This window comes from Doryrhamphus excisus, chromosome 1 (assembly GCF_030265055.1).
Source record: "Doryrhamphus excisus isolate RoL2022-K1 chromosome 1, RoL_Dexc_1.0, whole genome shotgun sequence".
NCBI classification, from domain to species: Eukaryota; Metazoa; Chordata; class Actinopteri; order Syngnathiformes; family Syngnathidae; genus Doryrhamphus; species Doryrhamphus excisus.
This window is the reverse complement of record NC_080466.1, coordinates 11,491,018-11,518,005: the sequence shown is the minus strand read 5'-3', so window position 1 is coordinate 11,518,005 and position 26,988 is coordinate 11,491,018. Positions and strand designations below refer to the sequence as shown.

The following is a 26,988-nucleotide window of genomic DNA, read 5'->3' as shown; positions in this document are numbered from 1 at the left end:
TTTGGAGCCAGCAGCTTGTTTTTTATTGCCCTGTGGCACATTGTAAAAATAAAATTAAAACACCAAAATTGGGAAAAATAGAAGAAAAAAAATCAAAATATAAAGAGAAAGTGACATGTTGACAATAATAATAACACAAATTTATGTCCATCTATCTTCTATGATGCTAATCTTCATTTGGGTTCCATGTATGCTGGAGCCTGTCACCCAGCTGACTTAGGGTCAGAGGTGAGAAGTGGGGTACACCCTGGTGTGGTCGCCAGTCAATGGCAGGCCACATATAAAATAAACGATCATTCACACTCACATTCAAACCTATGGAAAATATAAAGTCGCCAATTAACATAACGTGCATAGTTTTGGAATGTGGGAGAAAACCCATGCATGCAAACGCCACACACAGATGCCCAAAAGGAGATTCAAACCTTCTTGACTCTGTGGCCAGCATGCTAACCACTAGGCCAGCAAGGTCCCAAAGATATGCCATTAAATATATATATAAGTATTTGTAGTCTTTTTTGAAATGTAAAAGTACACACAAAAACAGTATAGAAAATTCATTAACAAACACTTTTTTATGTGTCCTTCAGGTGGCAGGCATTAGAGGCATGCTGATTGCCAACAAAAGGCAAGACAACCAAGTGAAGACGTTTATCACCTACAACAAAGGCAGGGATTGGAGGCTCCTGCAAGCTCCCACTACTGACCTGGATGGAAATGAAATCCATTGCATTCTGGTGAGACACCTTGACCCCGTTATGCTTTATGCTTCAAATGTAATTTTCACAAATAGAAGCAGAAAATGTGAAGCAGCAAGTTTAAAAAAAAAAAATATATATATATATATATATATATATATATATATATATATATTAATCACGACAAACCAACTTCTCCAACCCTTGTTAATATGTCAAAGAAGAGCCGCCACACGAAAACTGTAATATGCAGCTGGGTTCTACATTTTTTCATCTCGCATTTATTAACAACAGAAAAGATATGCAAATTAGGGATGAGCGAGTACACCACTATCTGTATCTGTTTACCCATCTAAATTATCTGTATCAGTATCTGTGGTTTAACCAAAAATGGGTGGGGCTTAAAAATGTGCATTATTTTAGTCAGAAATTGACATGGATTGATCAGAAGTTGCTATATGTATTGTTTATTATTCAGCTATACATGTACTGTTAATGTGTCCAAGTGATCCCTGAGACTTTATTCTTTAATTATTTTTAAAGAGCTGTGTGACGTTGATTCATGCGCCCATGGCAAATAGGGTAATAAACTGTCTGCCTTTTTTACTGTATTTTTCTGAAAAGCACAGCGCTCAGTATGACAAGCAGTTTTCCAACTGACTTTATATCTCCAGCCGAAGCAAGCAGATGAAAAAAACAAAACAAAACATACGACCGTCAGTTGCACGATTGTGCCTGCTGTCTTGAAAAAAAATACACTGTTTACGTTATGAAACAAGTTTCAGATCGTAAGGTGCATGCTGCAACTTATTGAGTGGGGTGTGATATTTTAGCACGCTTACATCAGCCATACATTCAGGATGCTTCATACCTAATGTTGATGTACCTAATGTTGTGGCCAGTCAATACAGGTTGGCGTTACCAATGTCTGTGTACTGTTAACTCAAAATGAAGAAAATTCTTATATTTTAGCTAGCATTCCTGTTTTGTGATGATTTCATGGAATAAGTCAAAACACATTTCAAGGAAAAAATGCGGTCATGCTACCCCAATTGAGTTGTTGAGTGTCTGCACAGCGCTGTGCACCACGCATGTTACGGAACGGGTTTATCATGCAACTTTAGATATAAACCAAAATAGAGGTGAGCTTAAGAAAACCTAATAAAGTAGAGGCATTATGACAAACGCTGAGCCATTTTCAACTTCCCAATTGTACCATGTACATGAATGAGGCACCGCTGAGCTGCTCTGTGGCCGCCGCTTGCAGAGTCGGTCTAGGGAGAGGCAGTCGCTGTGTGTGAACGGCCAGTCACATAGCATGAAGAGTGAAAATATCATGAGAATATTCTCTAAACACGAATACGGACATTAGCCAGTATACAGGGGCCCAAATATTCCAATTGCATTCGGTTTATTTACTCAGTTGGAAAGAATTGAATCTTTGTATACACCTCATTCCGAAAGAAAAGTGCCGATCCGAATGAATATGTAATGTATTCCTTTCCCCAATCCGATTGAGGTAACTTGTACCCGCTCAAACAGAAAGTTGTCAGGGTATGTTCTTCTCCGTCGTGTTTTTCTTCTTCTTCTGTTGTTTATTGGCGGTTGGCAAACAGCTTTCGCTGTGCATTAGCGCCATCTGTGGAACAGAATCTAAACTCTTCTATACTTTATTCACAAGTCCAGTTTTATTAAAAAAGAAAATACATATCTATATAAAACATGTCCCGAGTTTCATTATAAAATATTAGCAAGATTGAATTTGATCTTTTCCTGTTTAAATCTATCCCGGGTGCGTTCTTTCAGCGCATGCTCAGATATGACGTAACACGCAGCTCCAGACGTTCTTCACTTTTAAAAATGGAGGCGAGCAATCGGCACTGAACTGCTGCGGAAAGTTTGTTTTTGATCCAAATTAATTTCAAGACTTGATGAACGAAAAACTTGCAATACCGAGTTATTCCGACGAGTGAAAGCAAAACTTGGGGAAGTTGATGTTTACGTTTACGTTTTACTGCGCATGCCCCATTGACTATTCTATTTGATTATAGCGGCTCATGTAGACAAGAGATTGGCATATTCCTTTCCATGGATACCATTGTTTTCGGAAAGGTCATTCTAAAAGATTCCATTCAGAAAGAGGAAAACTCCTCTTGTAAACGTGGCTAATGACGAAATGTATACGTTTCATATTCATATCCGGGAAAAATGCATTATACTTAACAGATTCTGGCTCATCCCTAATACAAATACTTTACTCTCGTTTGCTGTTTCGTTGTCTTGAAGTACAGTATTCCACCAAGCAGTTAATTGAGACGGGCTGAATCTACCACTATCTTGCATAACTCTTCAGCCTTGGCTGAGGTCTGTAGTCTTGTAATTCCTATTATATATCAATATTTTTTGGGCGGTGACACAGGATGAAAGAATGAAAATAAGCTAAACAGAACAAATTTAACAGTTCACCAAGTTTCATTTCATGGGATATGCCAATTTAATTTTAATTTGTTTTGATTACACTGTTCAGTCCTGCTTCTTTTGATACACGCTTTGTGTTGTTTTTAAATTCTGTTCTGTCAATAAATGTATTCTAGTGTGTCCTGATAACTTGGAGACACAGCTTCTTTCGCAAATGTAAAGTATTCAGTACTATCCGTTGCACTTGTTTGATATTACTATTCCACTTTTAGATTCAGTCTATAATGCTACGTTCACACCGACGCCGAATCGATGGCGAATTAAATCGGCGAGCAAAGCGGCGGCAAAGCGTAACAAGGCTTAATGAAAGCGTAAAGACCATAATACAGCGTAAGAAAGGTTTGAGCAATTCGGGACATTCGGCAAGAGCGCCAAAAATTTTTAAACTGTTTAAAAATTCGAGGCGATCTGTCACGAATTGCGTAAAGCGGGGAGAGCGTATTAAAGCTTATCAAAGCGTCACAAAGCTTATCAAAGTTTTGCTCAAAGCGTAGGAAATCTTAACAGAGCTTGGTTCAAAGGATCAATGGATCTGCTGCATCTTTATCATGCTCTGGATCAGAGGCGGGATGCAGTCGGGATCTCGAAATTTTCCATTGCGTAACAGAGCTTAACAGAGCATAAACATTTCTGAGGAGATCGTGAGATTTTTTGAAAAATGACGCCGAATTCGTCGCCGATTCAAAGCGCGACATTCGGCGTCGGTGTGAACGTAGCATTATCTCAGTGCATTTTAAGCCCAATACTGTAGATCCTCATAGAAGGCTGCTTTGACACATATACTCACACAGCACAACTAGTGGTACACAATGCTCGTAGATAACCGATGGAAAAGGACTGAGAGGAGCAGACAGTGAACAGACACACGATCGGCATAGATAGAACCAGCGTGAAGAAGTCTCTCTCACACAAACTTAATATTGGCTTTCGAGACACACAATTTTCACTTTGTCCAGTGCTCTAACCACATACGTATATTGCTACAATTGACATTTTTAAAATTGTGTGATGCCAGAATAAAAAGCCAAAGAGAAGCAATAGCAGTTACACACTCCTGACAGATTATACTGTTTTATATATTATATATAATATAATTGCATTGTATATTTTTAGGTTGTGTTAATATTGCATAACTTTTTTAGTAAGTGTTTTTTTGGTGACTGGGCTGTATGGTATCTAATTTCCAACTGGTCTTGTTACCTAGCCTTTTTGTTCACTCCATCTCCAACTACAAACTTCAGAGAATCCCTACTTGTCTGGCGCAATCTCCACCAAAAGCTCTGCACCAGGGATCATTGTTGCCACAGGTAAGTTAAAAGTTTTATAAAACCATAGTTCAATGCCAAATGCTCATTAAAATAGCTTCGAATATATTAATGCTCCTCCGTGAATCATCACCTTATCTTGGTAGAGGGGTTTGGGTGCCCGAGTGATATGCCCCTGGTAGGGTCTCCCAAGGCAAACAGGTCCTAGGTGACGGGCTAGACCAAGAGTGATTCAGGAGCCCACATGAAGAAAAGCAAGAGGAGAGACCCCACCTTGCCTGGATGTGGGCTCCAGGGCTTCACCCAGGAGCCAGGCCCGGGGGAGGAGCGCCTGGTGGTTTCGTCTTCACCCATGGGGCCCAGCTGTGCCCAGCTCAAAGAAGCCACGTGGGAGACAAGCATAAGGGGTGCGGAGTGTGTTGCGTTTTAGGTTGCGGTCAAGGGCGGGCACCTGGGCGACCTGCTTTCGGTGGCCAAATCTGGTTTATGGGACATGGAGTGTCACTCACCTGGTGGGGAAGGAGCCCAAACTTGTGTGAGAGGTTGAGACATTCCAACTAGATATAGCTGGACTCACCTCGGCCCACAGATTGGGTTCTGGAACTAAACTCCTCCAGAAAGGCTTAGCCTTTTTCTACTTTGGAATTGCTGCAGGAGAGAGGCGGTGAGCTGGTGTAGACTTATTAATAGCCCCCCCCCCCCCCCCCCCCCCCCCCCCCCCCCCCCCCGGCTTGGTGCCTCTTTGTTGGTGTTATCCCTGGTGGACAAGAGGGTAATCACTGGTGACTCCATCGTTCTATTGGTTCGTTCCATCGTTCTATTGGGTGACTTAAACGCCCATATGGGTGTGGGTGTGCGGTGCTGTGCCAGACTGTGCTGTCTACAAAATTTGCAAAATGTGGAGGCCACTGTTGGTACTTGTCCCGTGTCTATGCCTGGTCTACAAAATTAGAGTCCATAATGGCTTATGCTCATTTTTATTTTTATTTTTATTTTTATTTTTATTTTTATTTTTATTTTTATTTTTATTTTTATTTTTATTTTTATTTTTATTTTTATTTTTATTTTTATTTTTATTTTTATTTTTATTTTTATTTTTATTTTTTCTGCAATAAATGGGACCAACGGACCAATGCAAAATACTACTACTAAATGCTTCTTCTGCCCTGTATTTGTATTTCAGTGCATTCAGCCATTTTATGCTTGCAAAATGCTTAATTTAGGCCAATAATTGGCACAAATTGGATTATACTAATAGTAGGCAGTATTCTTTTGTATTTCTGTTTGCTGTTTTGAGACTACATTTAGCACCTTTACTTTGTGCCTGAGGGCGCTGAGAGTGCACCTGGTGCTGATGAGTATTTGGGGAATATTTAGCTCAGTTTGTGTGTCCAGTTGTTGCTTGGTCACTTTGTTGGTTTGAGGTGGTCTGAACTGCAGGTTTATTCCATTTTATGCAAGTCTCTGAATTTTAAACACCAACATAAACATGCTACAAAAGGCTCAGAGCATAATGAAGCTTTCGATCACACCATGTCTCTTCTTACTTCAGAGCTCTTCTTACCCAGAACAGTAAACTGTTTCTCAATTTATGTGAATACAACCACAGGTTCATACCGTATGGATGCCTGCATCATTCAAACAACATCATGCATTTGTACTAGCTTATGTCTTGAAAAAATGTGCAACAGCCAAATAAAATCACACCCTTAAAGTACCAAAGCAAAGGCAAGACTGACCATACAGTGGAACCTCAGTTATCGTATTTTCTGGTTAATGTCAAAAATTGATGGAACATTTTGCTTAAGTTTGCATTTACAATACATACATTTTCTGATTAACATACAATATTGCATGTGTGAAGTTGCTTTATTAAATACACTGCATGAGTCCACCATTTTTTTTTTTTTTTTAATCAGAAAACGTCCCTTTTAGCAGCCCGTTGGCATGGAAACCAACACTGTAAGGCATTGTCCCCCAGCTCCGTCACCGGTCTAAGACAATTAAGCCAAGTCTATGCTTTTCTTGTTGATCACAGCTGCAAATTAACCCATAATGAAGCCAAAGAAAGTTGCCAGTGACAGCATTTTGATATAGAAAATGAGAAACACTATTGAATTTTAAATAGCTCATACCAAAACACGAAGGTGGTGTCCAAGTCAGTCCCGCTGTCTTACAGCCGACTTTGTCAACACTGAAGGTAAAAGAGATGTTAATTTTTTTAATTTTTTTGACAAAACTCAACTCTGAACCCCGACGTCACTTCCTGTCCTCCACACATCTGGCTGCCCGTCCCCTAGGGAACACATTTAACATGACACATGAGCAGGAGTTTTATTTATTATCTTAAAGGTCTTGTTTACTCTTATTATTACATTTCACCGGAATAACTCTAGCATTCTACCGGCAAAACCCAAAAATCAAGTACCCACAGCAGTCATAAATGAAAAACAAAAACCGAAGCACTGTGAAAGAACTAACCAAAACATACAATTGAAGAATCGCTTGGCAAAAAAGTGCAATATGAGATGAGCTAAAGAGACTTGCAAGAGGATGAAGTATCAGTGACAGGACCAAGCCTAATATAACAAACATACTGTCAGTACAAAATTGCTACCCAAGCCACGGTCTAAAAATAAAACTTTGGACACCCCTACTTTATAAAAAGGAGAAGAGATTTTTCACTTGAGATTCTTATTCAACTTGACACCAGGCACAGCATGACTATAAAATACAGCAATGGCTACAAGCCAATCCGAAGAAAATATTACTGGATTGTATGCCTTATTATTTACAGCATGAACAAAATGTTGCTATTATTATTATTATTAATTTATTTTGCATTTTTTTGACTGTGTGATGAAGCTGATGTATTTTGTCATATGTTCTGTTGACTACAGGGAATATTGGGGCTGAGTTGTCCTACAACAATGTTGGCATGTATATGTCGTCTGATGCAGGAAACAGCTGGAGACAGGTGAGAGTTACATCATAGCCCAGCATGTTTCATGCAATGAGAAAGGGCAAATATGTTGGATTTTTTTGGAACATGGAACTGACTCACGCTGCACTCCAAAAATAAAGATGTCAAAGAAGGGTGATTAATTTGAACAAGACAATTTACATCTTTTTGAGATATTTTTTACAGTCAGTTATGTTGTTGATGAGAAATTTGTGATTGAAAGAGGTGGGATTCAATTAATTAAATTAATCAATTAATTAAATTAAATAAATTGTTTTGCAATACTGTAAATCAATGTCTTTGTCAGATTTTTGAAGAGGAGCATAATGTTTGGTTCCTGGACAAAGGAGGAGCCCTTGTTGCTGTGAAACAGCCATCTGTGCCAACTAAACACTTATGGTACGTGAAGAAATATATATTTTTCACTTTCATATTACTTTTCCTATTGGCATTGCTACTTTTAGCGAATTAAAGTGGGAATAGCCAAGTAATTAAGAATGCATTACTGTATATATGACCTGTTTTGACGTGTAATGAATGCTCTTGCTCCTCCACATGCAAACATGAAAATTACACTCTGTCATGTAGTTGGTTAAAAAAAAAATGCATATATGCATACATTGATCAGTCCAAAATGAAACTAATTATTTGACCTACTTGGAGGGGCAGGGGTGCCACATTTCTTTTTTTTTGTCATTGACTTCCGCTAGTCCAATATTTAGTGTCTTCGTTGACATTGTACCTCCCTCCTGAAAAACAGCGGTTAAACTTAAAGCAAGGTCGGCACATCCAAGTGAGACCATTTCACTTTTACGTTCATGACAATTCCAAAATAAAATAAAAATCTATCAAGGTCTATGTAACATGTCCGGAGATAAAAAAAAAATGTCCGTAAAAAAACCCTGCTTGCCACCTGCATCATGCCTCCATGCAGCTACCCTGAAACTGTTGTCGACTCAGTAAACACTTTCCACACTTAAAGCCTGTCATATCATACTGAAGGTACAGTACATGTCAGCGCTATTTTTGTTGTCAGTGCTTTTAGTCAAATGAAGGCAGAGTGGGTTTTTTTGTATGGCAGCTTGGGGAGATTTTCTCTCCCCAAATCTTAAGCCTCAGCAAGTTTCTATACGTCACACTCAGGTACTTGTTTGCACCTCATCACCAGTGTTGGGAAGATGTCAACATCAACAGAGTTTCGGCCCCAATGATGAAAGGTGTTCTACGATTTTGTCTGAAGGGTTCTGTTTTTGGCACTTTATTTTTTACCTCCAGAAGATGTTTTTACCTGGGCTGTTACTTTTTCTGTTTATATAAAAATGTGTTCTCTTTTTACATTTATTTATTTACTTTGATAAACACACTGTCCTGACATTTCCATTTAAACATGTACATGCAGCTAATTGCATCAAGAATATGAGACCTTTCTGTGCCGTGGTTCTGATCCCTACCTCAATCCTCCCCTATGATCAGGCTCTAAGAGAGAGTGTCTGTTTCCGTGCCATTGCCGTTGCTAGGTTTGTGATGGAAATGCGTTCTGACACACATGCACAGGGTCAGCTTTGACGAAGGGAGGCAATGGACCCAACACAGCTTTTCATCTGTGCCTCTGTTTGTGGACGGCGTTTTGGTGGAAGCTGGGGCAGAGAACCAGATTATGACGTAAGTCTAAAAAATACCCTTGCTTCCAAACACGAAGTTTTAAGATTCAGTGCTTCTGGATCTGATATGATGATAAAACTACAATTCCTTTGTACTTTGTTAGAGCTTCGCTTTTTTTTTTTTTTTTTTTTTGTATCGCAAGGACTAAAGGCTAAACAGAATGGGGTGGGCTTTACTATTGATGTCCATTTAAGCTCCGCTGGCATTTAGTCTTTTTATGCCACATTTCAAAACAGCATTTCAAGGGTCATTTGGGCAATTCATTCAAAAACATGAAACGTTGACTTAAAGGTTATCCCAAGCAGAATATTTTACAGGGATGTGTAGAGTACCCCCCTGCATGTATGTAAACAGGTTCCAAAATGTACGCCGCGGGGCACTTGAGCAATTTAATTTCAAAGTTGGTGAGTTTCATCAACTTGGTGTAGTGCTGTTACCTCATATGAGTATGAGCCCGATTATTAATCATAATAATAATAAGAATACCATTTGTATTTGTTCACAATCAATAATATTGTAAATGACCATGTAGTTGTGCTATGAATCATTTGCTTTGTTTACTGGCTAAACCAAGGTTCATGTAAAGGGGACAGGGTGAGCAGACGATAACCAATCACAAACTTGAACAATTTCAATGCAGCATAACACCTTACTTGACTCAAGAGGAACAATCTATGATTTTGAATATGAACATGAATATAAAGATATTATAACGGAAAAATGGCTACATCTGCTAAATGCAGGAAGGAAGACAGAAAAGCATGGACTGCATGCATAAGTTTGCCACGTCATTAATGACGCACTGTACATACCTTACAAACTACCACAGTACTTCTTATTGGTGTAGTTGAGCATTTTGTCGAATTCTTTCAGTTGCATCCTGGGTGGTGTCGGGGGAATGTTAGAGTAAATAAAAATCCATCCATCCGGGTAGGGGTTTTCCTGGGGCCGATACCGGCTGACTTTGAACCAGTGGCGAGGAAATTAAGGGAATTATGGTAAATGAGGAATGAAAGGGATGAATTAACATTTAAGTTACTTTTACCTTCCCTGATATTTGACTCAAATGTTCTCAAAGACACAATGGGGTACTGAGGCCTTGTCCACATATAGCAGTGTACTTTTAAAACCCCATATTTCCCCCATCCGTTGACTAATTTCTGTGTAAATGGTGTTTATCACCTCAATAACCTAAAATGGAGGAAAGGAAAGTTGAAAATGCCAGCATTTTAGATAAAGAAGGTGAGAAACACATTGATGTCACATTGTGTGTTTGGGAAGTCACATCCTAGCAAGGTACGAACATTTAAGGTAAAAGTCAACTTAAATGTTCATTTATCCCATTCATTTGTCATTTATATAAGTACATTTAGAATTAGACACACTACGTCAGTAAAGTTTGTGTTAAAAAATACACAAAAATCCAATAAGAACACAGTTAAGTTGTGAGTTAATAATCAACATTTAATTGTCATGTGTATTTGAAGTAAACATATCAACACGGCATGTAATGTTTTTATTCGCAGCTTTTTTGGACACTTTAGTCACCGCTCTGAATGGCAGCTCATTAAGATAGACTACAAGTCCATCTTCAGTAGGAAATGCGCTGAGGAGGATTATCAAACTTGGCACTTGCACAATCAGGTAAGACAAAAACGCGCCTCTCTGTCCTTCATCATGCTGTTCTTCAGTGTCATCACTTAAAAGTAGCTTTTCCCCAATAGGGTGAGCCATGTGTTATGGGACAAAAACAGATTTACATCAAACGCAGACCAGGGAACTACTGCATGCTGGGTAAAGATTATTCTGGAATCCTCTCTGCAGAGTCTTGCATTTGTCGAGCCCATGATTTTGAATGGTAAGTTGAACCTTAAAAATGTTTTATCACCGGTCGTGTTTAGAATCATTATAGTTGTTCAAAGCCTTCTTTGCTGTCTGTTTTTAATCAAAGCAATTGGGATAGAAGTTCAGAAATTTCTCAGAAGCATAAGTGAACATTGGATTGGTGGCCACCTGATTTTGGTACTTGGTGTACACTATGAATTACTTTAGCACTGTGTTGCAATAACACTGAAAGGGGTTTCACATATTCCTCTCTGTGAGCTGAGGAACGGTCATAGTGTTCCAGGATTATATAACATGAGACATACCAAAAGAAAAATTAGACTGTCGTCTTTCATCAGAAACAAAAAGTTTGTTTCCATTCTTTAGTAATCAGCAGAAGAACATATAAGTAATTTTCAGCAAAATATCAGTTCACAGCTTTTTGTGAAAATATACATTTCAAGTATAACTTGAAAAAAAATTGCCATATTGCCATTCATTCATTTTCTATCCTCCTCTTATCCTCACGAGGGTCGCAGACATGCTGGAGCCTATTCCAGCTGTCTTTGGTCGAGAGGCGGGGTACACCCTGGACTGGTGGCCAGCCAATTACAGGGCACATATGGACAAACCAATAAAAAAATTCCCATGCACATTCATACCTATGGACAGTTTGGAATGGCCAATTAACCTAGCATGTTTTTGGAATTTGGGAGGAAACCGGAGTACCCGGAAAAAAACCAATGCACACCACAACATTTTTGTTTGTTTTTCGCTTAAAAATATATATATATATATTTTTACAGAATAACACCATTAACTTTTTCCCTTCAATGCGTAACCTGAACGCTACACTCCTCCATGATTGTCCACTTCCTCAGTACTGTGGAGTGCTTTAATACATTACTGTATATAGAAAAGCGCCATGCAGAGCTAATTTTTAGCCAATTTCTATGGCTTTAAATTGCCTGAAAAGTCACCTCTTTAATCGTGCATTTGCATCGGAAAAATGGCTTTGACATCTTTTTTCCTCTTGCACAAGAAAAAAAGGACGTACAAATACGTCTTTGGTATTGAATGAGTTAAAGAAGAGAGATTAAAATTAGCTTTCAATAACAACTGTATGTCACTGTGTCTTCTGTTTTTAGATATTGTACAGTCTAATCGTTCAGTGCTAAGTCAGTCTAGTAAGTTCTAATAGGAGCCTTTAGGACACACACACACTCTCTCACCTCGCACAATCAGAGTTGTGCAACCCTTGACATGGAAAATTACTGAGGGACACACCATAGATGATTTGCTAGTGCTGGGCTTGGCATTACTGTAACACAGCAAACTCTTCTATTTAACATCTGCAGTGATTGATTCTTGGTGCTAATCTGTCTAATCTTATTGAGTTGATGCCATTGTTGCTTTTCCAGTTATTATGCTTCATCTTCTGTATTGCTATTTCTTCAAGAACACTGTAAACCACCCAAATTGTGTCAATCCTGCATGCCAGGCACATTCCCGTCATTCATTTACACAATTTACTCTGTTTTTCCAATTATGTGATAAGTTTGGAATTGTTTTAAACAACATACTCACAATGCCCGACTGTAACATCTGCCAGTAAACTTGTTATGTGTGTTATTATTCTAATTAAGAGATATGGAACTGTTGTGGTGTTGTTTTCAATTTGTATGCAAATCTTTCGGGGTTTGTGTTTTTATTTTACAACAAAAAGAGACGGAAGCCACAGTCATCTACAGTATATTGTGTGAATAATGTTTGTAAAAAGGCCAGAAGGTGAACGCTAATTACTTTTTCGTCAAACAAGCATAAAGACTTTTGGCTGGCTGTTTGCTGGTAATGTTGCGATGTGTGCTGAACAGGAAGGCAGCTTCCAAAGAAGCATCCTTTACATTTTCTATTGTGGCATTTAGACTGCAGAGTAAATGTATGTAACCAAACCATTTCCATGCAGTTTTTGGCTTTTATCATAATCAGAGCTGCAGAGCGCTGGAATCTGTCCCAGGTGACTTTGGGTTCAAGGCCTACTCCACCTTGGACTGGTTGCCAGTCAATCACAGTGCACATATAAGAGACAGACAACCATCTGTTTAGACTCCCAGTCATCCAGGGCAGGGTATTCCATCAAGGTCAAATCAAGACAACAGGACTCCATGTTTCCCTTTTAACCCAAGAGTGTGGAGTGTCCCTATTTATATCTCTGGTGGTTGTGTCCCCTGGTAGTCGTCACAATAGAGTTGTTGTGTTTGTTGCAAAGCGTGGAAGGCGAATGACCTATTGTCATGCAGGACAGTTGTTCACCTGCCTGATGGCAAAACAGCTTGTGAGTGGCCATTCTTTCTGTGGAATGAGATAATCTTTGGGATATGTCATCTTTTGCATAAGGGTTGCTTGGTCACTAGATGTACTGTACAACATTGCTCAGTTTGCTTCTTGGGATTTTGTCTTTGGCGTTAACCAGTTTATGTCTGAGGTACGAGGCCACCACATTCTGCCTCCAGTTTGGATCTTCAGGCTTGAGTGTAGGGACCCTTCGTCTCTTGGTGGATTTAACAAAAAGGTTCATTTGGGATGCTCACAGTTAGAAAAAACCTTCCCGATGTTTGTCTGTTGCTAATGTCTTCTGTTGTCGGTAGTGATGATCTTCTTTGCGCTATCCTCGAAAGTTCTGATAATCCTTAGCTTGTGTGAATGATGAGACTCAAAATTCAGGTACAAAATGATCTGTGTTAGTGGGTTTTCTATAGACGTCAGTAATGAGGCTTCCATCTCTTGACAGTACACAAACCGCAAAATGTTTTCTTTATGTCTTCCCAAGTGAAATGTTGATGACAATTTCTAAATTCTGGATAAGAAGACTGCTCCATTCAAATTAGAAAGGTAGAGGAAGTTTGCAACCTCACCTATACCGTATTTTCTGGACTATAAGTCGCTCCGGAGTATTAGTCGCACAAAGCCAAAAATGCATAATTAGGTAGAAAAACACATACATACGTTGCACCTGAGTACAAGTCACATTTTTTGTGGGTAATTTATTTTACAAACTTGACCAAAACAGACATTACATCATCTTGGAAGGCAAGTTCTAACATTAATAAAAGAATCAAGAACAGGCTGAATAGGTGTAAGATATGCTAACACATGGTTATTCAGCTACACGAAAAATAAACATGAACAGAAAAGGTGTCCAGTGTTTATGTAACATAACAAACAGTTTTAAGTACAGTAACTGTTTTGTTTTCTTCATGGCAGTAAGAGAAGGCCCCGCTTTATGCCCGTCCCTAACAAGTTTGTCACTTTCTCCAAACTTTGTCTCTGCTGCTCCATTACAGTTTTCAGTCTGCAGAATATGATTTTCTTTTGGGGGGCATTTGTGTTCTGTTGTTCTCAGTTGTCTTTGTAAGCTAACGTCTACTGTTTAACTATTGAATTGTTAAGGAGTAGGCGATATCGGTGTGAAATTATACACACACACACACACACACACACATATATATATATATATATATACATATATATTCCATTTATAAGTTGCTCTGGAGTATAAGTCGCAGAAACAGCCAACCTTACAACTTATAGTCCAGAAAATACGTTAATCTGCTTCCAACAATGTCCTGACATCTCTCCCCCAAAGAGTGCCTCGTTTCAAAGGAAGCGTCGCCACTAACAAGCTATTTTGCCAGCAGGCAGGCCTGGACCTGGACGTACAACAGGCATGCTGAGCAACAAACACAACAATAACCAATTGTGATCCCCCCAGGGAACAAACACCAGACACACAAATATGGGAATTCCACACATAAAAATGCAGAACTGAGGAAGCCTTTCTGGTTTGCGTAAATTATCACATTGTTTTTATGACACATAAATAAATGATGTTTCGCGGGCATGATAATTGAAGTAAATATTTTGTTGTCTACTGAAATACAGTACCCCTCTTCCTCTCCAGATGTGTATCCATACACAATGTCCCTGATGTCAGCAACTGTGCTGAAACCAATACATACAATATTAACAGCATGTCATATATATAAAAAACACTGGATGACAATGTTCCTATGATATCCAATGATATACAGTATGATATTGATTAGGTCCCTTTGTTGTCTCACAGTGACTATGGTTATGAGCGCCGAAGCAATGGGAACTGCAGGCCCGCCTTCTGGTTCAATCCCTCCACCATCACTAAGAGCTGCCGTCTGAGTCAAAGCTATCTCAACAGCACAGGGTGAGGATATGGTCTCATCCATGCAGCATCATTATCAGAGTGGCAAAAATTACTTGATTACTTTGTTTATTGGCTTTTAGAGGGGGGTCTCAGAATATAACTCAGAAATAGCAGGGCTCTAGCGTACACTATTTGAGATTAAAGTTGTTTTAATGTGTACCTTTTCTTATTACAACTTCTGAGACTGAATTAAAGGACTTATTAAAGGAATATCTGCATACAGCAAACATCTGCATTCAGACCATTGTAGGGAACATGCTGTAGCTACCATGGGGAACCTAATGATGACAGTTGCCCTCAGAAGTGGTAATTTTTCCAGTGCACTTATTCTACCACCTGCAGATTTATTGCAAGGCTGCCAATAACCATTATTCAACATAAGAAGCAATAGCAATGTAAAGCAATAGCATATCAGAAACAGCCCGGATTTTCAACTTGTCTTTTTTTTTATCCATAGGTACCGTAAAGTAGTATTGAATAACTGCACCAAAGGAATAAAAGAACTGTACACAGCTAGAAAGCAACAGTGCCCAAAGAGACCTCCTAAGGGACTTTTGCTGACCACCAAAGATGATAAACTGGCTGCCAGCCTGGGCACTAACGTCACATTCCTGGTTCATCTGGATGAGGTAAGAACCATGCCAAGAGCTAATTGTCAAAACACAGAAACCAGAATGGGATCGTATCGTTGCTGTAAGTAGTAGTGGCAACAGACCACTTCTGGTTAATAAAATAACCAGTTTTCAATACATCAACGTTTTGATTTTATTATTTTAATTAAGTACTTTTTATAGCTTAAAGAAAATCTGAACATCTCAAAGCCTCCTTTTTGCTGAGCTCTGTCAAACATATCTACCTGCTTAAAAAGCAATTGATTTTGAACAGTTTGTTCCTTGGGCTTCCTTGTTAAGTCATTCAATCCCAGCCATTTTTCAAAAGACCCTGGTCAGATGATGTTCACTGATCTTTCAAGGCACACAAAGTATTGTGTCCTACAGATAAATAAACATGGAACCAAAAGAAAGACTAGATTCCTGTCTTTCATCAGAAAAAAAATGTTTTTTATACCTTTTTCCTTTCTTCAGTGATCAGCAGCAAAACATAGGTAAGTTTCATGAAAATACCAGTTTCCGGATAGAAAACAGAGACATTTTTGGTTTTGTTACTTGTTTAGATAAAGGACTGTCACAACAGCAAAAAATATTTGTATCAAAGTGAAAAATATGCTTGAAATGTCCATCCATCCATTTTCTATACCGCTTATCCTCACGAGTGTCGCGGGTATGCTGGAGCCTATCCCAGCTGTCTTCAGGTGAGAGGCGGGGTACACCCTGGACTGGTGGCCAATCACAGGACAACAACCATTCCCACTCGCAATCATACCTATGGACACTTGGTCAAGTCTTCCTGATCTTCTGACTGTGTGGCCAAAATGCTAACCACCTTTACACCATTCGACCGTCCATAAATAGATATTTTAAAAAGTATGGTCTTTATGAAAGCGGCATACATCAGCCATGCCACACGCCTCAATAAACAGATTAATACAATCATTGGATTTGGAAAGAGACACCCTCCCAGAAGAACGATGATCCTGAGATACACACTTTGGATCGTCACCAAATATAACAACATATGTCATATCGGAGATAACAATAGGGAAACAAAGGAGGACAACAGGGGGTGTGTATGACTCCCCAGTTATAATATCATCCAGCTGAGTCAGCCCACAGGTCAGAAACTGTGAATTGTGTATGTTTGCTGATCAGAATAGCGACTCTTTGGAATGGAAATTGGAATCAAAGGCTTTGCATGCTCATTTCCTGCTGAGACATGACGGTTAGATGAACAAATATGGCTCTTTCATAGAAATGCAATATCTGCTTTTAATGACTGTCTTGACCTTCATTTTGTGATTGAGAAACTTGAAGGAAAATTGCACTTTTGGGGTAATTTTGTCCTTCATACACAATTCTTATGTGAGACGTGAACACACATCTTTCCCTTTTCTGTGCTCCACAAAGAACAACCTGAAATAAATCAGATTTGACTATGAAAATCCTTTAGTCTTAGACAGCCTATATCTCATTATTTATCAAGGTGTTCAATCATTTTTAAGGCGTACGTGTGAAACATTAATAAAAGCAATCCGTATTGTTACAAGGAACAAAATTACTTGGTCTTAGTATAAATGTGGACCTCGCACAATGGAAAGCGTCCGTGTATCTGGCCAGGAGAGGACTCTGCCAAAAGACTGCATCATGTCAAACTAAGAATTGTTAGCCGTAGCAAACCCTGCAGTGGCAGAAATCTTTTTCCACCTACCCAAAATCCCACACCAGCTGGACCAGATGGAATTGTTAATAATTAAGTAAGTCACCATGGTATTTATTCTGATACATGGAACACAGTGCTTGATATCCCAGCTATTTACAGAATCCATCTAACTGTGTCACTATGACAGAAAATAACATCAATGTTTCTATAGCTTGGTTAATATGCAAGCCACTGCATGGAGTGTTGTTGGCGGTTTTGGGGGGGATAAAATAGAGGACTCCCCATTATAGTGGTTAAAAACCCCTGGCATGGGGGGGCTATCTTGAATGCACAGAAAAGGGAAAGGCCCGTGTTCTTGTCTCAATAAAAGATTGTGGATGATGGGCAAAATTCCCCAAAAAGGGCACCATTACTTGAACTATCCATCTTATTTATATCCCTTTTGTTATGTGAATTTTCCCCAAATGACTGATGACTGTGACGACTGTGTCATTTTTTATAGGGAATTCAACACCATTAACGCTGCTCTGCAAACCTCTGAAATTAATGCATGCTATTTGATGTATTTTATGTCTTTGATAGACTGCCGTATTTAAAATATGACACTGGTTCGGTAGAGTTGAATAGTTCCAGTATTGCTACAGTATTGCACAGCTGCTGTCTGCTATGGAGTATCAGAAGATCTACCTCATAACAGTAATGAGTTGTTAATTCGTTCATATTGGTGTTAGTTGATGCCAATTTGTGGCGAGTTGCCAGGTGATATAATGGGTCAACCAGAAAAGCCATACATTTTCCCCACACTGAAAGGGGCATTAGAGCTATCTCGTGTTTCGGACACAGCACACTGCAAACAATCAAATTAGAAATGCTGCATGTAAACAGGGACTTCAGTATACATGTGAAAATGGAAGAGACTGATTTATTTGGGGAATCCAACTCATTTAGCGCATGTGGAGGCAGTAAATGAAAACACGGTTCAAGAAAAAAGAGAAAGGTTTGTCAGCAATCTGCAGTTTGTTGCTGGACGAAAGGACAAATCAAAACGAAACATGCTCTTCAACTCACTCATGTTTGCAGACATGGCAGTAGAAAGCCTTTTCTGCCTGTAGATAGACTGGCGTTACTCCTAGTTTACTATTGTCATGAGAAAAAATTGGCTTCCCAGTTTTGCTGGCAAAACTAAGATAACCTAAATTCATTACTGCAGTTCTTGCACAGAAATGGGACAATTAATAACTAAAGCAAAGAAAATGAGTCAGTCAACAGTCAAGGTGGAGCCGATGGAATTCTGTTTTTCCCTTCATGATAATTACTATATTGCTCCAATTGTGTGCCAAACTATGGTCGGGGGCCATTTGCGGCCCACATGTTTTTTTTTTTTTTTTTTTTTTTTATTGGACCACCACAAAGTACGCCACTCTTGAGTTTATTGAGTCTTGCCTCCTGCGTCTGGTATCCAGACCCAACCAAGAATATGAATAATCCAGCCAACAAAATGGACCCCGTTGACACGGACCCCGTCAAGAAATCCCTGCGTCTCCAAGCCATGCGCCTGCCCAAGCAGGAGGAACAGTTCGGCGTACTTGGAGCGAGTGTGCAGAACCTTGTGGAGCGACAAGATGCTCGCCTGGCTGTCCTCGTGTCTCAGCTCAGCGCTGTGTTGTCCCTGTGAAGCCTCTGACCATGCCCACTTCTGCGATCACACCTGCGGCCAGTCGACTACAGTTGCCAAGTGCCTCTCTTGGTCTGATGTCTGTGTTGATATCACAGCATTTATCGACTCTGGCTTGGACGACTGTTTCCTCGACGGAGCGTTTGTAGTTAGTTCATCTATTTTTATGATGGCGTTATCGACGGCCAATGTTGTTCGCTCTCTGGATGGGCGTCATCTGGCTAATGTCACTCACCAGACCCGTTCCCTTTCGCGCCACCTTGGAGGCAATCTCCTTGAAAACATGATGCTCTTTCTAACCCGGTTTGACTTTTCTCTGACTTTCCGCCCTGGTTCCCGAAACGGCAAGCCCGACGCCCTCTCCATGTACTCCCCACCCTCGGACGCACTTCCCAAAGAGACCATCTTTCCACAATCCTGCATCCTGAGGGAGCTTAAGTGGGATGTGAAGAAGCATGTGATGGACGCCATGAAGGACTCCTCGCCTCCAATGGACCGCCCTGCCGGGCGCCTGTTCATGGTCCCGGGCCTTCATTCTGAGGTTCTTCACTGGGCGCACAAGTCCAAGCTCGCCTGCCATCCTGGAGTTTCATGCACCATCTTTGTCCTGTCACAGCGCTTCTGGTGGTCTTCCCTGCATGCCGATGCCAGGGAGTTTGTTGCCGCCTTTTGCAAGGCCATGGGGGCCTACCACCCACAAACAAACGACCAGTCTGAGCAAGCAAACCAGGCCTTGGAGGGCACCATTTGCTATGTTTGCCACCAGCAGCTAGCCTCCTGGGCCATCAAACTGCCGTGGATTGAGTATGCCCACAATTCACTCATCAGCTCTGCCACAGGCCTTTCGCCTTTCCACGGAGCATACGGGTACCAGCCCCCAGCTTTCCCTTCTCTGGAGGCGGAGTCGGCAGTCCCTTCCATCTCTGCCCACCTGCTCCGTGCCTGCCTGGCTTGGCACAACACCCAGAAGTGCCTGGCACGCACAGCTGAGTGCAACCAGCATCTGGCCAAACGCCACCACTTGCCTGCACCAGAGTACAAACCTGGTCAGAGGGTGTGGCTGTTGACTCGTGATCTGTCCCTCCACACCAATTCCAGGAAGTGGAGCTCTGTGTTTTTTCATGGTGCACCCTTTTTGACACTATCACCCTTTGTTACTCCTTGGACTCAATAAACTCTTGAGTTTACTCACCTGCTTCCTGTGACACGTTTTAGTCTTACTATCTACAAAATAGTAATGTGGCCCTTGCATCGTTTCATTATTGTTATGTGACCCTTGGTGGAAAAAGCGTGGACACCCCTGCCGTTGAACGAGCCTTTATTCTTGTCACTTATACAGAAGAACAAGCAAAATAGTGCAATCATGACTTGGTGATGAGGGGGGTGGGAAGGGAAACTACACTAGGAGAGGGGAGGGAAAAAACAACAAGTAAACACTTTGTTCACACACATAGACACAAGACCAGCGCCACAAAGGGGAAATGGTTCCCAGTGCGACCATTAGCCAGCCACAGCTACCTGCAGCCAATTACGGCACAAGCCACGGTTCCCGTCCTGCCCACACCGGGGGGCAGTTTAGCGGTGAAGGCGTTGGATGGCGGGGGTGGAGGAGGGGTTAGTGAGTGTAACGCGTATGTGTGTCTTGCATGCATGATGCATGAGTCCGTGGCCTGTGACGTTACCCCTGTCAGGTGCCCAATCTTGGAGCTCAGTTCGCAGGGTGTCATTGCGATAAACATTAGTTTCCATGGAGATGTCCGTGGTGGGCCCAGAGAAGACAAACAACAGGTGTCCGTGAAGAAATAATGGAGGGTCAGAGCGTCCCGCTGCAGCAATCTCTTGGGAGAAGCTGTTTTCACAACGCAACCTTGGTTAGCCGTGGGGGGATCTAGATTAAGTATATTGTTTGGGTTGTTTTGGGCAGCCACATTCCAATAGATAGGGCCACCCTAGTGTCCATTCTGGTCTCCTAATTGATGAAACTGCCTTTGCAAAGCCGACATCTTCTCCAAGATGGCATCCTTGTTGTGATTGGCAGACACAGTCAGAGTGTGAACAGCTTTGCCCACCAAATCATTCAGGACGGGCAGCTGTGGGGCCAACTCCATCCGCTGCCTCCATCATACCAATTCTGCAATACACCAGGAAAGTGCCCAATCCAATCAGCAACAGACCTGTTGTCATGGTTCCAAATAGGTAGACGTCTTCCATGTCCTCCACGGAAAGAATCGCTAGGCACATGATCTTCCACTTCCCCCAGCTGTCCATCATGTACCTGACGGTTCCCCCGAACGTGAGCTTCTCGTCGAGAAGATCGAGTCCATTGCAAGGAGAGACCAGTTGATCAATTCCATGATTTAGATTTTTGGAGAACAGTGCAAAGAGAGGCTCTTAAAAAAGTATAAAACAGGACTAAGCAAGACATAAGAAGCAAACAAAGCAGGGAACATAAGGGGAGGAGAGGGGAAAGATGTGTTGCTCATATACATATATACAGTACAGTATAAATGTATATAATGGGAATTGGCTTAAAATTAGGGTGGTGGTGGTGGAGTAAATATATATACATGATCTTTGTCAGAAACTGGATCATACACAATCAAGTATCCAAGAAGACAGGAGGAAGAGTCAAAGCCATGTAAAAAACTGACAAGTTATGCTCACCGAACCGAACTGAAACATTACATGATGGCTTTTTCCAATACAAAGAACAAATTACATATTATATTAGGTATTGTGAAATCTTAAAAAAACAAAAAACAAAAAGCAATTAAAATTTACTTGCTTGATGTTATGAGCTGCTGTAAAAATGTTAAACATAAACTATAGTGTCTCGTTATGATGACACTAATGAAATCGAGTATGGTTGTTAAAGGCTCAGCTTAAGGTCTGACACATTTCACACACACATGCAGAAAGTAAGCGTTAATGAATGTCCTGGTGGCTCATGTAAGGGGCAATCATTGTCACAAAAGGGACAAAGAGTAGAGTGACATCAGTAGTGCCAAACTTGTTTGCATGACAGCTTATTATATACAGTTATACAGTTCTTCACAATGCCTGCAGTATAACATATTTTTCCAACGTGCTCTGCCTTCTTTCCTGACACCCATCAAGTATATAATTTTATATGCAAAGGGACATGAACTATCCCCAGAACACTCAAAACGAACCTCTCAGCTTCATGCTCTGAAGCACGGCCACAAGTGGCAAGTAGCAAGGGATGGAAGTCTAAAAATGAACATGAACTCTTGGGTCATACAGTATTTTGTGTGTTTTGGCAGGATTGACATGTAAAAAAAAAAGAGTATTTGAGTCGCGGGCGCAGGGAAGCCCAGATTTCCCATTCCCTGGCAACTTCACCAGGTTTTTCCGACAGATCCCGAAGTGTTCCCAGGTCAATTTAGAGACAGTCTCTCCAAAGCGTTGTGGGTCTTCCCCAAGCCTTCTACCTGGCCTGAGATGGCCTACCTGCGACTTGGCTTGAACACCTCCCCAGGTGCCTGGACTTATCAGTTGCCCAAGCCACCTCATCTGCCTCCACTCAGTATGGAGGAGCAGCGTTTCTACTTCAAGTTTCTCCCAGATGACAGTGCTTCCCACCTTATCTCTAAGAGAGAGCCAGCCACCCTACGGAGAAAATTCATTCCCGCCTCTTGTACCTGCAATCTTGTCCTTTTGGTCACTACAGGAAAGTATTTATGGTGGGTAATTTCGGTGGAAAAGTAGCAAGGTTTGTCCAAATCCCAGGTAATTGAGAAAATATTTTTTGGGGAGGGGCATGTCACACTACAAACCCAAACTGAAGTTGAAACCTCAACCAGCAAAATGCAACAAAAAACGTATTCCTGGAGCACAGTGAATGATACAAGCACATCCAAGGGTCCAATGGCTTGCTGTGTATGAAAAATGCTTACATGTTGGTAGATGTGAATATGTTATTATTTTAAAGTTGGTGGTTCTTATATTGGCGGTCAAGGCAGTGATCGAGACCACTGGCAGTTTTGTGTGGCATTCTGTCTTTCAAAATGACCTACAGTTGGTTGGCTGGTTCCTTGTGTGCACATGTCAAAATTTATTAAAGGTCACATGCGTCATAATAAAGATGATGCTCACAACAAGCCTGTAACTCCACGGGAAATCTTTTCATTTTCTAATGTTTGCCTTGTCTTTCATTGTTTCAGTAAATGGACTGGGCTTCTGTAGCAAATCTACACTAAGCATGCAAGTCTAGAAACACTATATTATGTGTTGTGGGATTAATGACACTTACTGTATGTTGTCTTTCAGGGTGATTCTATACAGACCAACATCCAATTAGACTTTGGTGATGGCATAGCTGTGTCTTATTCCAACCTCAGTTGGGCTGAAGAGGGGATCAAACACGTGTACAAGACTGCAGGAATATTTCGTGTCACAGCCCTAGCAGAAAACTCCCTCGGTTATGACACAACAACACTTTATCTGCATATCACTTGTAAGTGTCTTCACTCTTGCACTTGCACTGTCATCGTTATTATCACCTTTTTTTTTTGCTCATATGGCAACAAAGATTAGCGTTTATGATTCCATCCACCCATTTTCTATGCAACATGTCCGCACCAAAAATACCAAAAATGTAACGTTACTTTATGTTCCGGTTGGAACATGTACCATAAAAGTGGCTCAACATACCCGGGCTTTGTGCTCATGATGCAGCTCAACTAAACCTGAATTACCTGAACTAAACAGAGTTCAATGGTGGTTATCAACTTAATTGTCAAATATGATTCACGGCTTTGTACTATGTGCATGTTCACATAAAAACATCCTTTTGGCATCATATTATTCCTATTATCTACTCAAAAATGGAGCAATGCTGGATGGTATATTTTACACAAGTAGGAGCAAGTAATTATTATGGAGTGTTATGAGAAGTTCAATTATCAATTACCACTGCCAAAGGCAACACTGTCACCGTCAATAAAGCGAGAGCGGATTGCTGGCAGAAAATTGCTGACCATGTAAATGCATCAGTTGACACTGATTATTATACTATACTCTTGGTGTTTTTATTTCTGAAAACGATGTACAACGTTTACATATTAATGCCTATCCATATAAGAAATAAATAAACTGGCGCAACATTTACATTTTTGAATGACGTATATATTGTTTTCATATTTTACTTATCGTAGTTATAGAAAATGTGAACCTTTTTGATAAGCTTTCCTTTTAGTTAGAATAAACAAGTGTTTCGTTTCAGACAGCTGATTCCTCCAGCAAATAATATAATGTAAGAAGACCAATGCGCTAAGTGCGCTCAGTCAAGGACTGCTGCGACATAGTCGTCCTGCGCAACATCATGATTCAAACTCAATTAATAAAAAAAAAACCTATTGATTCATAATCACTGTTTTGTGGTTGACTATGGCCTATTATTAGTCAAAAATATCGAAAGACAAATAATGTGTATAGTATTCTGGTTACTAGGCTTCAGTAATGTTATAATGATATTTATTTCCATTACATTACCATGGATTAGCCATGGATCATTTCCGGTCTGACATAACAGTGAAAAAAATTATTGCTCCCATTGTGTGTGAAAGTGGTACGATTTTGGCTAGTAGATTGCTATTGTTGACCTATGCATAAAGCTAGTTTAGATTGGACAAATGAGTTGAAGAAGTGATGTAAACTTTAAGTCCAAGTATAAGTTATGCATTCATCCACCCATTTTCTTCCGCTTATTAGACCCAGTTGGTCGATTAAGTATCAGGGATGCCCAGATTTATTTCCAACCCCCTTCTCGTCTCCTTGTCCCGTCTCATGGAATTGAGAAGCACAGCTCTAATTAGAGTGACTCCCAGGTGACCTTGAAAAGCTCATTGCAAAGGGTGAACCCAGCATGTACAGGAGACTTATTTCCATCAGTTGTATCCATCATGTTCTTTTGGTCACTACCCAAAGCTTGTGAATGTATATAGACGGTGGGAACATAGATCACTTTCACCTTTCGGCTCAGCTCTGTCCTCATGATGACAGTCCGGGCACAGCAACTGCACTGCAGATGCTATATCTGTCTGAAGATCTCACATGATCTCAAATCTCTCATGATCTCCCTGCCTGAAAGTTGCAAGTTCAGGCCTCAATCCCCCTGTGGCATTGTCAATGTATCCTTGGGCAAAATACTGAACCCCCAGTGGTGCATGAAGCTGTGGAATCAGTAGATGAAGTAGGTAAGAGTGTCAAAGCACTTTCAATACATTGATGGTAGAATGGCGCTATACGAGTGAAAGCCTATTTATGTACTCCATCCTTCTCTCGGCCATGAACAAGGCACTGACATACTAAAATTCCGCCTGAGGCAGCACTTCACTCCTGCTCTCCCGGAGTGCACGGTCCATTCTTTTCCCACTGAGAAAAAATGGTGCTGATTCTCATCCCAAAAGCGCACTCAACTAAGAAGTGTCCCTGCAAAGGTTGAAGGCCGTCAGGACCAAATCATCGGTAAATTGTAGAGCTGAGATTCCCAGGCCAAGCAACTTGATACCCTTTATACCTGGGGTCTCAAACTCAATTTACTTGGGGGCCACTGGAGCTCGGGTCTGGGTGAGACTGGGCCGCATCAGGTTTTCCAAAAAAAAAAAAAAAAAGCATTTATTAAAAACTAAAAAAATTTAAAAACTTCGCTTTGGTTCCAATTTTCTACAAGAAAAGCTCTGATAAAAATAAAAAAAGCTCTGCGCAAAATAAGATGAAAAATAAACAAATCAAGAATAAAGAAAATCAATCAATCATTAATAAATAAATATAATAATAATAATAATAAAACAGCAAATAATAAAAACTTAAGAAACCACATATAGTTGGTGGGTAGACAAATAATTTTTTTCAGATTAAAATTAACACAGCATTATTAGAGCCCTGTAGACATGACAAAACACGACTATAGTCATATTTGTACTCTTTTTAGCTACAACATATTGCGCAACTGCAGAGTCTTGAGACACATGCTCACTCGCAAACTAGAGAGCTAGCGACCTAAACAGTAGCCTTCAAGTTATTTCCTTTAAACTTAAATAGCCAAAAACTTACCACTTCCACATGGATAGGGAGGATAACTATTAACAGTTATTTAACCTTTAACATGAACATTAACATGAACATTAATCAAACATAATAATTTTTTTCTGGGTACATGATACCAGACAGCATCCACATCAAACATGCGCGGGACACACTAACATTAAACTTTCATATCAAGGCGGGGGCCTCAAACTAGTGTCCTGCGGGCCACATTTGGCCCGTGGGCCGCGTGTTTGAGACCCCTGCTTTATACCTTGACTTCATGTGGATATAATGTCCTTAAATATCAAATTAAATGAAATAAGCAGAGATGGAGAATATCTATCAAAGTGTGGTGTATTGTTTTATCTTTCCTTTGAACTGTTATGGTATTTGTAGCCATTTGAGTTTTTCCATTTTAACAGAGCTCCAAAATCAGATTCCATTCATTCAAACTTGTGCTGTCCTTTTCTTAGGTCCTGTGGAAAATGTGCAGCTTCTTGCCCCCTTTGTGGTCATAAGAAACAAAGAAGTCAACATCTCAGCAGTTGTCCTACCCAATCACCCACGCACAGTCACCTATTTCTGGTGGCTTGGCAACAACACTGAGGTGAATCTTTTTCTAACAGTGTGCAAAAAGGTTGTGTCCCTTTTGTACAATTTGAAAGGTGAGACATCCCTCCAAAAGCGAGAATTGTTCCCAATATGCACATAGCTTGGTGTGAACCACTGCTGCACTCAAAGCAAATCTTCATCCACTCGTTAATCATACAGTATTGTAAATCATGTACCACCATAGGAGTTCCTTTTTTGGGTTCAGCAGAGCTTTGCTGCAGGTTGGTAGCTCCATCAATGGACTA

The 26,988-nt window shown here is 40.4% G+C and overlaps 1 protein-coding gene across 1 annotated transcript in view; it reads left to right on the top strand.

Annotated features, from left to right (window-relative positions):
- LOC131137935 (VPS10 domain-containing receptor SorCS3-like) overlaps positions 1 to 26,988 on the top strand; it is a 170,606-nt gene that overhangs the window by 128,884 nt on the left and 14,734 nt on the right. Inside the window, exons 10-20 of the mRNA XM_058086792.1 lie at positions 591 to 737; positions 4,381 to 4,483; positions 7,342 to 7,418; positions 7,711 to 7,802; positions 8,958 to 9,065; positions 10,592 to 10,709; positions 10,790 to 10,923; positions 15,016 to 15,129; positions 15,587 to 15,758; positions 23,372 to 23,558; positions 26,605 to 26,738. Coding sequence (XP_057942775.1) covers positions 591 to 737; positions 4,381 to 4,483; positions 7,342 to 7,418; positions 7,711 to 7,802; positions 8,958 to 9,065; positions 10,592 to 10,709; positions 10,790 to 10,923; positions 15,016 to 15,129; positions 15,587 to 15,758; positions 23,372 to 23,558; positions 26,605 to 26,738 — 1,386 coding nt within the window. The remainder of the gene's footprint in view (positions 1 to 590; positions 738 to 4,380; positions 4,484 to 7,341; positions 7,419 to 7,710; positions 7,803 to 8,957; positions 9,066 to 10,591; positions 10,710 to 10,789; positions 10,924 to 15,015; positions 15,130 to 15,586; positions 15,759 to 23,371; positions 23,559 to 26,604; positions 26,739 to 26,988) is intronic.